At 36.1% G+C, this 16,224-nt stretch overlaps 1 protein-coding gene across 3 annotated transcripts in view; it reads right to left on the reverse strand.

Annotated features, from left to right (window-relative positions):
- The window catches only part of UNC13C (unc-13 homolog C), a 141,219-nt gene that overhangs the window by 80,970 nt on the left and 44,025 nt on the right, over nucleotides 1-16,224 (reverse strand). For all 3 annotated transcript variants that reach the window (XM_033070293.2, XM_033070292.2, XM_033070295.2), the window contains exons 8-12: nucleotides 15,964-16,183; nucleotides 11,775-12,002; nucleotides 9,719-9,860; nucleotides 2,871-3,040; nucleotides 995-1,110 (exon numbers count right to left, since the gene is read on the reverse strand). In XM_033070293.2, the coding sequence (XP_032926184.1) occupies nucleotides 995-1,110; nucleotides 2,871-3,040; nucleotides 9,719-9,860; nucleotides 11,775-12,002; nucleotides 15,964-16,183 (876 nt within the window). The remainder of the gene's footprint in view (nucleotides 1-994; nucleotides 1,111-2,870; nucleotides 3,041-9,718; nucleotides 9,861-11,774; nucleotides 12,003-15,963; nucleotides 16,184-16,224) is intronic.

The following is a 16,224-nucleotide window of genomic DNA, read 5'->3' on the forward strand; positions in this document are numbered from 1 at the left end:
AGGTGCCTCTCAAGTTGTGCGTCTCTCAAGGTTTAGTACCCTTGGGAGCAAAGCTAGGATCTGACATTCATGGCATAGAATGCTTCTCAGATTGCCTGGCTCTATGTGTATCCATGAATTCCACAACTCCATACGTATCCACAAAATCCAACAGATTTTATTTCCTATTGTCAGTGATTGAAAAAAAAACCCTAAAACTTCAAAATACATATGGTTTTGCTGATTGGCCCATAACTGTCTCTTGGATTATTTTAAAGCATTTGGATATTGTAATTTACTTAATAGGTCCAACATTTTCAATTTCAGCACAAAATCTATCAGCACAAATTCCCTTAACAGCGAATTTTACAAACAGTGAACAATGTATTTACATGCTAGTGGTGAGCTTTCAGCCATGTATTATCTATCAGATTTCAGAAACTACTTGTATTTCCATAATAGAAATTCTACATGGATCACTATTTAAAGGAAGAGCAATCAATCACAAAGAAAATCGTTCAGAAGACACACCTATTTATCAGTGATGATTTTTTCAATGTTGACAAAAGCAAACTAGATGAAAGGAACATTAGATTTTATAACATCTGTTTCTCCATTTTCTCACTCTCCAAAATATAAATTACTGTAAAACAAAAGAAATACTTTACAGTATATTTTGTATTATATAGAAATGTTTGTATATTCCTGGTGTTAGCAATCATGTATCAAAGTGCTAAATCAAAAAACAGTACAGGCAGAGTTTATTGGCTCAATCTCTTTTTCTAACACTTCCTGGCAGGAATGATCTGTTTGTTGGTCTTATGTTGTTCTACCCTTGCCTCTGGACCTGATACTTTCTCAGCAATACAGAATGGGAAGTCTAAAATAAACTTGTCCTGAAGTACAGCAGCAGTTATTTGTTTCAGCACTCTAATGTTCTGTAGCCTTTTTTCCTTATGCATGCAGCAACTGAACGGTAATTGCTATACTCTATACTATAACTTCTCCAACATACCTCATGTAGACAGGTGTACTGCACATGATAGGGAGCAACTTTCTCCTCTCCTTCAATTTCAACATTGATTTTCAGTCTGATGGCACCAGAGACAGCTGATTTATCTGTTCGCTTTTCTGAAGAGTGGAAAAACAATACATTAGGAACTACCAAGAACACATGTATGTCATATTAAAAGCTTTCATAAATCATTCTATTTTAATCTTTTTAAAGTCAGGGAGTCCCGCTGTTGAAAATGAAAATGTTTTTTAGTACCTCACACATGGTGCAGGCCACAAAATAGAATATCTAAGTATGAAGTAAAGAATTAAAGAATCTTATTTTATGTCCCATATTCAAACAAGACTGCCCAGTTATTTATTTACTACTTTCCCTTTTTCAGTTGAAATTACAGTAATTTCACGTGTATAAGGCACACCCTTTTGACTAAAATTGTGGTTAGAACCCGGAAGTGCGCCTTATACCCCGGAGAGCCTCATATATGGTCAAAGTTTGGAAATTTGCCAACCCGGAAGTTGCGAGCCTGCAGCAGCCCCGAGCCGAGCCCACCCCGCGCCGAGTGGGGCTGGGGCCGGCCCTGGCAGCAGCCCCGAGCAGGGCCGGGGGCACGGCAGCCCTGAGCGGGGCCAAACCCACCCAGCCCCGAGCCGAGCCAGTAAACCCTGCAATCGTGCAATTCCATTACTAATTCATTACTTTGTTGCACGCAGATCCTTGCTGCAAAAAGAAAGTGCGCCTTATAGTCTGGTGCGCCTTATTATATGGACAAAGTTCAGAAATTTGCTGATGCCCGGAAGTGCACCTTGTACTCCAGTGCGCCTTATACTCATGAAATTACTGTACTTTAATTTTCTACCTGATATCTATACTAATGATTATGATTTTCCTTTAGTTATGAAGACTTTACCAACAACGTTCACTATTCTGTCTGAGTCTGCTGGGTTGATTCTGATAGGTGCCCACCAAAGCTGCTCTATCACCTCCCTTCCTCTCTGGACAGGGGATAGAAAATTTAATGAAAGCCTCAGGTTGAGAGAAGGATGGCCAATTACTTCTATGGCCAAAATTAGACTTGACTCAGGGGAAAATCAATTTGTTACCAGTTAGATCAGAATAGGATAATGAAAAATAAACCCAGATCTTAAAACACACCTCTCCCTTACCCATCCCTCCTTCACAGGTGTTGGAGGTAACTCCAATAAAAATGGGAATGATCATGGCTTAAGGCCATGGGAAAACCCTTTGCAGTATGGGTGAGTAAAATATCTCCCCCAGAATCCTCCAGTTCCATACATTGATCATTGCCAGAAAGTTCTCTGTTTTTGCTGCAATAATTTTAATATTCCTAATCACCCTTCCGTATTGGATCCCCTCCCTAAACTCTGCCCTAATTCCTCCCCTCCTCCAAGTTTATAAATACCCCTGCCATGCCCTAACACCTGCTTTAGGTAATTGTCCTCATACATGGAACTAGCCACCCTGTACCATCTTTCCTGGTTGGTTAGTACAAACTGTTCAGCTTGCTGTTTGTTCTTTTCTAGTGTTAAAGCTTTTTAGTTCCCGAACGATCAGGTCAGATTTTCTTTCTGCATAAAATTGTCGAGTTCAGTGAAGCCACCGACCCTAACAGCCGGGCTAGGCTTGGCCAGAGGCTTCACACAGGTTTACTTCACTCCTGATTTTCTCTACTCCTTCCCTGCCAGTGGCACAGGGGGATGGGCAGTGGAGGTTCTATCTTTCATTTTAAAATCAATCTGTAATGTTTAATATTTTAAAAGTCATACGTTGGTACCAAAGCTACATATTTTGAAGTCATAAAGTTAAAGACGGTAAGACTCTACCTAACTTTGTTTTTAAAAATCAGTAAGAATCATACCTAAATTATACCATACATCCATTTCTCCACTCAGTGTTCTTACTTCAATGATTGTTTGCCCAAGGAAGTCATCTGATTCCTTTTTAAAATGCTGTTTTACTCTAGATTTGATATCATCATCTTCATCCCATACTCTTACTTTTATTCTATCTGTAGAGTTATGACATTCACTGGAAAAACAAAAATAAAACACAAAATGTGAGTGATATATAAACTGTATTACTTTATACTGCTGTCTAATTCATTAAACTCAATCTCCACACACTTGCTTAACTGCTCCAAATGTCAAAGCACAAACAATCTGCAACATCCAGAAGAGTAAAAGGCCATCCCAGACTGCCAGGGACGAAACTACAATTACTATGAGAAGTACTACATATAAAGAGAATAACTTGATTGAATTATATCTACATAGAGATTGTATTTATGAATGTCAATAACTGCTTATTAAAATTTTTAATTTGAAATTCATACTTCTTGATGCTATTATTTAACAAGTAACTTAGGAAAGATACAGTTAGGTCAGGTTTATTTGTTTAGGAATGCCATGTAGTACATACAGTAAACCATCAAAATACTAGTCTGGAATACAAAAAGCAACAAAAAATTAAAGAATATTTCCAGTGTGTGTGTGTGTCAGGAAGCTTTTGTTAAAAACCAAGAAGTATGCACAAACATCACGAGAAAAGAAAGGCAATCAGAAAACCCCAGGAAAATAAGCAGCTGCTTTTTAAAAAAGATACATTAATGTTCTTCAAGACCTCCATTCCGTGGTAAGAAGAAAGAGTAGGGACCATGCCATGTTCTAAAAAATTTCTTGAAAATTTAAGTGGCTTACTAACCCCTCCTGGGTTGAGTGGATTTGAGAAACTGCTGGATGTATGAGGGAATGAGGTGGTTTCACCTGCAATCTGCAGAGTACACAGTGGATAAAAATTTTTACTCCCAGCTGCACCCTGCATTTATTTGCACAGAAATAGAAATGCAACTCTATTACTGCTTATTCCTATAAGGCACAATGAGGACTGTTTGCTGTTTATTGGTGTTGGCTTTTGATCACTTGATTGGAATATCCCAACACTGACAGCAGAGGTTTGGGTTAATGAAAAACTTCTTGCTGACATTTGACTACTACAGAGCTGGCATCAGTTAAATACATCCCGTACTTGTGCATCCATACGAAGTATGTTTTTAATATACATTCACTAATGCTGCAGAAATATTTATATATTACATATTTTTTTATCTTTAAATATGACTTTGACGCATAGCAGCAAATTCTCATCTTCAGCAGGGCCTTACTTCGATGCCTGATTTTTACTCACATTCTAGTCCAAGCATTTCACTGCTTAGTGATCTTTCTCTGTTTTCAGTGTTAAAACAGTAATACTCCAACTTATCTTCCAAGAAGCACCCCTCAGGGGTATTCTAAGAATTAATTAGGGGTGGTAATGGGCTTTGGAAGTATAAAGTGTTGTAAATGATATTATTGCTGTCAAGGCCAATCTGACACTAAAAACTGCATGCACAGCTTTTACTCTGCCACACTGTGACATCATTCAGTATCACAGAAATCCTTGTGTCTGTCTGTATTCCAGATTTTAACTTTGCAGATAATTCTGGTAATTAAAATGCACATTGTTCTGTGATTAGCAAAACTAATAAAGTGCAGTTTCCTTTTGTCTTATTACTGGCTTCCCTGACAACCAACCGCAATCAACTATTGAATCTTCTCCCATAGTTGGGGTTTTCATGAATCACCTCTTCATGTGAACTCCTGGTGTCTGTTATGGGGTGAGGTCACACTGAGGACAGTTAGGATCTCATGTCTCTGACCGCATATTTTCATACAACATGACACTATTTGGAAATCTGTGAAATTTCTCTTACTGATAACAAAATTCAAAAGCTATTGACAAAGACATACAAAATATAGGAAGATAGAGATGGACCAAATAAACATTGCTGCCTTAAGAAACTAGGCTAAACCCAAAACCCATTTAATTGTCCTGAAATGTAGGTCTAAGTTACTGCTTTACATAGCTAAAGTCCTGAATTGCATTTAGTTGAATCCTGAATTGCAATTGCACCCAACAGAAATAATTGACAGGGGATTTCTATAGTGACATAGGGAGATCTGTCATTGGTGAGGTATTTATGTGACCCTCATCACCATACCTGTGCTTTTAATAGAAATCTTATTCCTTCTTTGATTCTTTGGCAGATGCTGCATACAAAAAGTCATTGTTTACTTCAGCACAAACATCTTATTTTTATTCTCCTGAAACAACACAAATTTCCCTCTGATATACACTTAGCTGATTAAGAAATATTTATTCATATGGTCAGGATGATGTACTATTGCCTGATATCCTCAGTTGTCCTCAGCATCCTTTTCTCCTTTAATCTTAAGTTAGTGAAACATGGCGAGACCTGGCATAACCAAAGCGTTAATTCGTGTTCATCTTTGTGTTGAAATTTCAGCACAAAGTCAACTCTGCTACATTTGTAATGTTCCTGTGCAAGACCACAAAAATAGCATGGATTTGTGTTTAAAAACTGAAGAGTGGATAAGCAAATATTTCCTCCTGGGCTGCCCTGTGGCAGTGTGACTGCAGGGAGATTTACTGCTGAAGTTACAGAGTTGTCTCAGAATGATCCTGCTTACCTGCCCAGACTCAGAAAGAGTCCTATGTAATGGCATGCACGTTCTGCTTTAGTCACTGCTAACATCTGTCCAGAAGCTCTGGGTGGAATTCCTACTTTTGTTTACTCCAGGAAAATCAGCCCAGGGAATTAAAGGCTAGGCAACATATGCTAGTTTCAGTGTTCCTCTTCTAGCCACTCTGTTTTAATGCTCAGTAAAAGCATTCACAGAAGTGTGATACACGAAGATGAGAAAGAAATTGTTCTCTAGCACACAGAGAACTGGAGGTACTGATGCTTCTGAAAACTAGAGAAGTTGCAGCCTATTCATAGATGCAAGACAGAAGAGATGGTTTTAATAATTTACCAACAATCTGGTGACTCTACATAACTTCTGCATTTCCAGAATGCCACATAGACATGAAATAATCCTCAAAGAATTCCAGCTTATTCTAATGGTTAGAGTAATAAAACTGTAATAATAAAGTATATTTAACAATAGTACCCCAATATAAATTTGATATTAGATGCACTGGCATGACCTGCTTGTACATCTCCTCTAAGAGATCTGCACCCAGTGTTAAAATGACAACTAAGTGATGCTGTGCTACCTTCAGTAAGTTCAGGAAGCCACTCATTGCTATTTTTACCCCTCATGTTTATTATTATTGGCATTACTGCAAGCCAGAACCAGGGCCATACCATTGCTATGTCCACTTTGCTCTTAGGTGTTCACAGACAGTTCTCTCAGGGTATCTCTTCTAGAACTTCATCAGTCCCACTGTTGGCACATCTTTTCTGAAGTCCGATTTAAACCTCTCTAAATGTAATTTGTGGCTACTACTTCTTGTTCTACTATAACAGTAAGCATGGAAAACAGATTATTCCGTTCCTCTTTGCAGGAGAAAGGATGTATTTAAGGACATCCTTACCTCCACTACTTGTCTCTTCTCTAGTGTGGATAATCCCAATGCTTTAGCAGTGTTGTCAGAGGCTGTGCTTTCTGATAAAGTAGAATAAAACTAATTATGCTTTTTCTTGCATTATTTTACTTTGTCATAACAAAAAGAGAGTTGTATAAAATTAATCTGGGTTGACAGGAGTTTGAAAAAAAGACTCAGACCATGCATGCTGTACTCTGAAACTGAAAAACATTATCACTGAACAAACAATTTATCATTGCAATTGCTTCTTAGAGGCGTTCTGCTCTCCTGATTTGGGCTGTTATTTTAATTAGTAGAATGTCTCTCAGAAACTTGGCTGATTATTAAAGAACTTTTAGAATGGATGAATCTAGTAAACTAATGTGTAGGTTTTATTACTCAATTGGTTTTATGTAATATAATTCTCTATTACATACTCTTGCTTAGGAGGAAATACCTGAGCTATTTCAACAATTCTGGCAAAACTGTGTTTAGATATGGCCAGAAACTGGAGCACCATTTAAGCAGTTATCCAATCATGTTATCTTCAGGTGCAATGCAGACTGTATTTTTAAGCCAGTTCAGCTGATCAAGAATGTATAAAATAATAGTTGAAAGGGACTTCAGTGAAGTCCTGGGCCACTGACAATGAATCCACTAATCATTTATTTCAGAATAAATAAGGTGAGAGTGATATGCTTTAAAATAACTCTGAAGAAAGAACATCTACAGCAGGATGACTGAAATCAGTTTGAGCAAATGTTTTCATTTCAAGGTGGCAATATAAATCCAATGAAGATGTTTATTAGAGCCCTTTTGCTCAGTGATAGCCAAAATAGGAAAAATAAATAATGCAAAATAATCACACCAGACTTCTGTATTATACAATTGTGTCTGAGGTATTTATGAATGGTCAGAGGAAATGTGATACCTGCAAAGTCAGCAGGGCAATTAGGGGATGTGTACTAGCCTAGACAGCACTGTCAGAAAAAACCATTTCTATATTTTAGTAAGTAACTGTCAAAAATAGTCAAGAAAAGAATGAGAGTAGACTTTTATTATAGTGTATCAATCTAAAGATTTCTACAAAGCTGAAAGCTTTGGCTATACAGCCAGAGTATGTCTTCCTATACTAAAAAAAAGAAGGAAATGCAGTTCCTTTTCCTGTATCAGATGCCACACTCAACCAGAAAAAGGTGACAGCTGCAGGACTCTTTCCTCTGGCATTGAAAGAAACTCTTCTATCACTGATGTTTCATTGAAAAAACTCCCCAAACATCTCTGTTATCTCATTTCTACTAATGCCAGGAGAAAGGATCAAAGCCCTTAGCACCTATACTACATTCACTGAATGAACATCTGCTGGCCTATTTACTTCTCTACCTTGTGCACCAAAAAGCTCTACTTTAGTTATGCTTTATGAGGTTCCCTGTTAAAATCTACAGCAGTGTCCCCACGGTCATTTAGCAGAAGGTCACACTACATTTTGTTAGAAACATCCTCTCACTGTTACCATGCAATCATATCTGGGTTATGTGTGGTTCTAAGAACTAGAACACTGCCCTCACTCCAGGTGCTATGACAGAGCAAATGCTCAGTGGGGAGCCAATGTTTTTTCCAAGTCCTTGTTTTGGAGCAGATGGGAGGATTTAAAAACATGTTTTGGTATAATATGTAAGTATAAGATTGTAAGATTTTTGAGACATCTTATTTTTGCATTTTATCATTTAAAAGTTATAATGATGGTTAATATTAGATTTTAAACAGGATTTAAATATCAATTACCGCTAATAGAGCCTAATTTAAACAATACTTCCTGAGTAATTTGAATAGTTATATTGATTCACTTTAGATTTAATCTTCTGATTAAATATTTATAGTTTATTTAATACAATTTGGAAATTCTCATATACTTTCAGTTGAAATCCAAAGCATTAAATAAGCCAGGGAGATTACTTCAGAAAGCACATGTGCTATAAAAATGTTGGAAAATATATTCCGTGCAAAGCAGTTGCTCAGGAGGTTCATGGTATAGTAAGGTTTTGGAGGGGGGTATGAATATTATTTCTAGGGCAGCAGATGATAATAATAATACCTAGTGCTGGGGAAAAAAATAGAATATTTTCAAGTTTCCAGGGATTTTTATTATAGCCCTGCTCACGTCTTTGAGAAACTACATTCAACAAATTTCCTACGAAATTTGCTGAATTGCTCATCCAATTTTTCCTACAATTAAAATTCAATAAAGTAATTAATCTCTTGGTCATTAAAAGCCATTCAATGAGGTATGACTCTTCAACTGTTACCAGAGTTATGCTGTTACCTCAGAAAGAAAACGCTTTCCTGATAGAAGAAGCTTGTAGTTTCCTAAGTTAAAAGTTTCTAGGTGTTTGATTTCTCTGAATTACCTATTAATTTCCAATGCAGGTGTTTGAAACTGTGAAAGGAATGGCACATATTGTTTAATTCAGCTGGATTCTCTAGTACCTTTTCCACACAAATAGAAGCAGCATCTTGGACCAAAACCCTTTCAAACTCTACTGAAACTATAACCTCCTCCTCAATAAGGTAAGCAGATTTTTGTCAAAAACTAGGGAAGTCCTAGATAATAAGAAGGTAACCTGTCATGTTATGACATTGCACCTTCTTGAAGAAAAAAGGGCTCTACTTCAAATGCCTGAACCCTCACAGAAATTGTTTGCACAGCTTATGTAAATAGGAATAGTGACAACTTCTTCCCTCTTTATAAGAATTAAAGAAATATGAGAATAAACTAAACAATGCCATCATACCATACTTTCCACATCTGACTTTCAGACAATACTCAGCCTCTTTAAAAGTATGGACATTACAAACCCACTGACCCCATACCTGGAGCACATCAGTTATTACCAAATTCCCCAGTTACACCTCAGAGAATCAGTGTCAAATATAAACACATTTACCTTGCGTGGTCAGGATCTGCACATAGGAAAGCATTTCTACTGACAAGACTTGGTATGTAAGGCTGAAGTATGAAAACTGCTACTTAAGTTCCCTTAAAGATTAGAATAATCAGAGACTACCAACAGAGCCCAAAACAGACTTAATTATAAGCTGCATGATCACTGCAAGATGAAATCACAATAAATTTTGATGCTCTCTCCATTCAGATCTTGCTAATTTCATAATGCTATGAATATGCATAGTACAAAACCATATTTTTAATGAAGTCAATATTTTAATTGATAGAGCTACATTACCTAAATGTAGATTAAAAAAAGCATTTTCAATACTTACAAATAGAATTTTTCATCCCATACTGGATTCAAGTTTCCAAAAATAGTTTTTGTTCTTCGCTTGTTTTTGCCAACTTGCACAGTAACATATGGGTCACTTGAGCCAGTTTTGTCCTTAGCCTGTAAGCCCTGAGCACAAAGAACTGCGACAAAAGGAGAAAAATGTGTTCTAGCCCTCATAAATTTTATAGCCAACATGTAAATGAGAGTGACAACAGCAACAGGAAATAAAGGCCTCAAAGTGAGGGATCATGAAGGAAAGGTTTCTGCTTATTTTCCCAGTGTCTGGAGACTGACAAGGTTTGTCTAACTACCCTTCTGGACTGTACCATATTTTAAAATATAGAGTAATAAGTATAAAGATTCACTGCTGAGCATCAAAAAAATACTTTTCATACATAATTCAAATACTTTTCTCAAACTTTGGTTTAATAAAATAGTAAGGATTATTATGTTGTATAACTTGTCTTGAGTCTGATAGTTCCCCAAAGTTCCCTGCCCCCCAATAAATAAATAAATAAACATTTCCAAAATTTCTCCAATAATCCAAACTAACATTTCAAAAGTAAAACCTCCAATAATAAAAAAAATATGCCCTGTGGATCATGGAACTAAAAATGAGGGGCATGATTATAATTTGTCATTTGTTCTCTTCAGAGATGAATTTTTAAAATACTTTCTACGCTATCGCAGAGAGGGGGTGACAGTTCAGATCAATTATCATCAACAGTTTGTCTGTTTGCTATCCTTTCTGACAGTTAATGTGGGTGTAGAGTTAATGGATATAAATTTAGTGGCAAATACAAATACATACAATTTGATTTTCTATCACGATTCATAAAAGTGGAAATCTCAGGAGAGAGCAGAACTCTCAAAGAGCTGCATACCAAAGCCAGAGAAATACAGCTAAAACACTTCCTCTGGCTCTTACAATTTAGTAGCATTTGGCTTTTGTTATTTTGCACATATTATTGAAATCATCTCAGTGGTAACATTCTCGAATGTCAATCATTTTGGATAATGAAGCTCCCTTGGCATGCTCACAAAAATGATTACCTAAAAATGGCACTTGCTCAGCAGATCAGCTCTTGGTGTGGTTCAATTGTATGTGCTGACTTCAATGAAAGAAGTAAAATTCTGCTCTTCTTTAACATCCAATTTCTGAAAACACTCTTAGGAATGAAATAGCATATTTTGTCTTCTCTATTCACTTTAAATCTACAAGGAAACCTTTAGAAGGCAAGATACTTTTAGAAGTATCCCTCTCCCTATTTATGCAGTAGAATTAAAGGACAGACTAGCAAAAGTCTTCAAGGATTAAATTGTATGTATTATACTGCCTGAACACAAGACAGCCTTCAGTATCCTTTAGAGGTAGAACTAAAAATAAACATATGAATTAAATATGTCCCTAGTGCTTGGTGACAGTCCCAAAATTCCACAATTATTCTTTTGAGTTTCATGCACCACCTCTCAACCTTCAGAATAGCCTCCATTTATGCTGAGGTTTTAATTCAAAAAACTCAAATGTCAAAGTCAGAGGACCTGGAAATCTTCATGAGCAGCCAGGCTAATGAAATTGGAAGCCATCTGGAATATGTTTGGAGTGAGCAGAATTATGCAACATCAGCATCACTAAAATGGAACATACTCTTAGTCAAGTAACGTGAATGGATAATAAGTTTCAAACCAATGGGATCTGGAATTGCAAGCTCAAGTGTTTTTTTAATCACTTTTTTTTTTTTTTTGTGAACTTTGACTCTTGCAGTTGGTGGCAAAAAGCTCATCATTAGCACAGGAGATACTGGTAGGAGGTAAAGGAATAAATAAGGTATCCAGTATTTTTACTTGTCTTCCTTCCTAGAGAAATAGAATATAAAGTGGTTTTGGCAACTTAAAACTCAACTCTTGCAGTTGGCATCCTATAAATTCAACTGTTTGTAGCTGATGCATCAAGTTTACAATTGAACACACAGTCCAGCTCTACTTATAAAAAAATCTTGCTTCTGAACCAGGGGAATAGAAAAGAAAGAGCACTTAGAACAGAATAAAATTACCTGTGATAGTTACTTTTGCTGACCATTTGGATGTTCCATCCAAAACACTTTGTTTTGCCGCTTTTGTATATTGTACAAAATCTTCTTTAGAAATATTAAACATTTCCTGGATAACTTCAAACACCTCTGGTCTATTTTTCTCTCTAATCTTCATTCTTTCCTTCATAGCACTAATAATATTCTGTGTTTTGTCTTCTGCACCATGTTTGGAACTTTTCTCAGCTGCTCCTGAAATGAGAGAAAAGGTCACAATTGTTATTGAAAATTAACTTTTTTCTTTTTCCTCTTCAGGGTCTCCAGTCAACTCTTGGTGCATCAGTACCTGCATATATATATATATAATACCTCATATATATACTTTGTGATATCTAAAATTATCAGTTGATTTAGTTCCACATGACTGGTTAATATTCAGCTTCCATCAGTGCTATGTGTTATACATAAAATTGTTAAACCCAATATTATTCAGTGCCAATGAATACTGTAGAAACATTTCAATGAGCAGTGAGCACAAATCTGTGATATCAAAACTTGATCACTAGACACCCCACCTATGGAGACTTTTTGGAAAGGAGAGCCTACCCAAGAAAATAATGTATCACAGGCATGGAACAGAGAGGCTCCCCTCTCCCATCAAATGGTCATTACTGATAATTTCAGTAAGTATAGGAGGGTGGTAGAAGACATCAAGGGATATTATCTGTGTGAGAATACTTCTAGACTGTATCTAGCCTTTGGTGGCATGTCAAGCAGAAAAACTCAGGTAATTTTTCTGGGACATCAAAATCAGTACAACATTTATTCGTTTAAACTGAAAAAAAAATATTTTAAGTAGACTGAGTTGTTGCAGATCTGATTCACTGTTCTTTTCAGAAGTGCTCTGGGGGGATTTTTTTCTCTAATAATTGTCACTGATCTCAGAGGCCCTTTCAAAAAAAAAAAAGTGAAGTTCACCTCATAAAATGTCCTTTCTCTGTCAGAGGAAAAGGTTTCTAATCAATTTCTCTATAATATACTCTTAAAAAAACCCCAAAAATCAACCTTGCAGTTGAGTATGAGAAAAGAAACAGCAGACTTGTATGATCAGAGTGGTAGGAAGCAAAAATTTAAATTCCTGCAGTGCTAAATAGGCTACTTGAACTCTTGATATTAACATACAAAGCAAGATAGAAAAATACTAAAAAATTATAACCAATGACACACTGCCACTTGCTATAGGCATTGCTGAATTTTGGTTCATTTTGTTAAACACTACCCAAGGGCTTGTGGCATTGAATGTCAGAATCATCATTATCATTAACAGCAGTAAGTACTTCACTCTTCCAAAAAGTCGTGTAAACATCATCCAACTAGCCATCCTCAAATCCTGGGAGGATTAAAGTGTTATTGTTCCCTTAAAAGGGTTAGTAAAATTAAAACAAAATAATTTTGAACAACTTGTTATAATTATAATTCAGATATTTCAACACTGAAGAAGCATAGAGTTTCTTCTTTACAATACCATCAAACACCAATATATTTTTTTGAAGGAGTTTTTGTTGAGGCACTCAGCTTGCAATGGCTAAACAAGAAATCATCAACTCTATAGAGCTGGAAAGGGTAATCTTTCAGCATAAAATTTCAGTGAAGTCTTACAAACCAAATATTACATGCTTTCCTTTCTTCAGTTTTCAATGTGTCTGAAGGTTTCTTAGCATGTTGGAGGGCAACAGATATCTCTATGTAGAGAGAGATGTAAAGTGGGAAGGCATAATGTTGTAAGATTGGAGAAGTGTGGGTTGGAATACCAAATACCAGTGATCCCAGACTGCCAAAAGGCTGAATTACATGTCTTCTTCAAGGAGTTTTCCATGGCTACTAAATCTTGAGAAATCTTGAAAATCTCTTGGTCAGAGTACCTAATCTTTTTTAATATGGAACACCAAAATTCTAGTGATTAAAGATTATCCAGACTGAAAAATTAGGAATTAGTAGAAATAGAATTATGTGCTACCATGAAGCAAAATACCAGTTTAAAAATTCTCTAGTGATTTTATTACAAAAGAGATGATTGCTGAGCTGCCTGGAAACCATGACAGGTCATTAGAAGATGCAGGATGGAACTTTTTTTCTTTTCTCTTATTTTCTGTCCTTCCTTAAAACATAGAAATGCAACAACATAACTGAATGATAAACCCTGGGTACAATCTGAATGGCAATGACATATTCCTGTTAGAAACCTTGCTGATTTTTGGGACAGCACAGATAAAACTGAAATATGTGTTAAAATACAACTTCCTTTAAGCAAATATCTTTCTCTTTATACTCATTTATTGCAACTAGTTTTACATCCCCTACTGCTGAAAACCTCTACTGCTGTCTATCAACAACTCTTCTTGCAGTATTGATCAAACTAATTAAGACAATAGTGTAACTTACATTGCACAGGAAGTTAACAAGCTCCTTTTGCCCTAGGGACTGACACAAACTCAACATGATTGAAATCAATTCTAATTTAATATTGCACCTAGTAATAGAAAGGGATATCTTATAGAAGATGAGAGAGCTAATGAAAGTGTTACTGGTTTTTTTCTAAATCTAATTTAGAACAATTTCATATATTGACCCTAAAGATCCTGAGATGTGAATTCATCTCTACAGTCTACATTAGCAATCATATATTAACAAAAATAAACCACAGAAGTTTGAAGGCCAATACATCCTACAGATTATGAGATGGGCGAAAGGATGACTATGAGAAAAATAACTACATTTCACTTTATGACACTGTTAGCATCAGCTTTCTCAGAAATAAAGATTTAAGCAATTGGTCAGTTCATTTTTATAATGGAAAACAAGGAACATGGAATTTTCAAAGTAGTATACTATGAACACTGAACAATTAATCTGGTGCAAAATATATGACAAGATGCTCAGAAACATCTGCATACTTATGAGAGGAGTGGAATCCCTTAGGCATGTTAAATATTTTATCTGCAATTTGCTGTCTAGAGGTTTTGCTCTTTTAAAACTCAGTTGTTCAATGTCTTCAAACTGTTCATACCACAGATGACTGCCAATCTTCTTTATTTTTTGCATGCTCTCAGACTTATCATCCATATATATCTGTAAAAATTCACCAAATGCATCATGGTGCTCGGAACTATTTTTAAATTTTAATTGTGGTCGGGGGCTGGTGATGTGGGTCAGGGGACAACGGCCCAGTTTCAACCACAGTGCGGAATCACGATTAAGCACAGTTAGGAAGTTTGATTTAGAAATTCATCACTGATTTATTCTCCATGGGAGATTTAAATTAATTCCTGAGCAGTACAAACCTTGAGCATCCATCCCTCATGACAGCTCCTCACATAGAGAACACAGTGAAAAGAAAGAAGAACTGAGTGAAATATCTATGTAGTTTTTTCTACATAAAAACAGTGAACAATGCTGACTAACTCCAGAATATGGAAGCCCATTCAATTCCAAAATCAGAATATCAGAAAATGCACAGGTCTTGATTTTCTACTGGTTAGTATCTCTTTTTTTTTTTTTTTTTTTTTTAAATCTAAGAATAATTTTAATAAACCTGTTATATTTTCCAGGAGAATGCATGGTGGCTGGAACCAAGCTAAGGAAGGAAAAAGCAAAAAAAAATGTTGTTCTGCCTTAATGCTAAGGAGGGAAAAAGCAAAGAAAAGGTTGTTCTGCCTTAATTCTAGTGCCAAATGGCTTACTGAATAATTTTTTCCCCCCTTACACATACAGGTTTTATTTTGAAGGGACAAGATCCTACTTACCATTCCATATTTTTTGCCATTATATAGGACATTAATATGACTGCAGTAAGTAGCAGGAATATTTTTTAATATTTCCTTTGACATTTTTTGTGGTTTGAGTTAAGTAAAACAAAAAGGGTTTATGTGAAGTAATAAATTGCTCCAGTTATTGCCATAGGCATAGTGGAAAGCAAATAATTCACCGATGTTGAAGCATTATTTTGTAAATGCCCAGCAACAATTTGACAGATTTCAAGAAAGCATAACTAACAGCAGTTTTTCCACAAAGCTTCTGGCTAGCTTCTCAACAGAGGGGCACCAATACACCTTCACTGATTTTGGGTGATCTGGTCCCTCATTTCAGCTGAGCACGCACACAAATTCAAAAGGTGTGAATTAATACAACACTTCAGCTGTCTTGAAATACTCACTCTGCAAACAGTCAGCATTTAGGAGGTCTTGGCACTTGTCATGGCATTTGACACCACATTCGGTGCATCTCATGCCTTGTCTGGCTATGCCCCAAAGGAGGCCTTCACATTCATAACAGTATGTGGGAGTTGTAGCTGTCCAGATTTCAAAGTTATGAGGTGTAGTTGATGATATTGGATAGATCAAAGCCTGCAGGGTCTTCTTGAAGACATGAATTTTCTGTTGAGTAAGAAAAAAAACCCTTCAGCTGTATTGTGTAA

Source organism: Catharus ustulatus, chromosome 12, assembly GCF_009819885.2.
Source record: "Catharus ustulatus isolate bCatUst1 chromosome 12, bCatUst1.pri.v2, whole genome shotgun sequence".
NCBI lineage: Eukaryota > Metazoa > Chordata > Aves > Passeriformes > Turdidae > Catharus > Catharus ustulatus.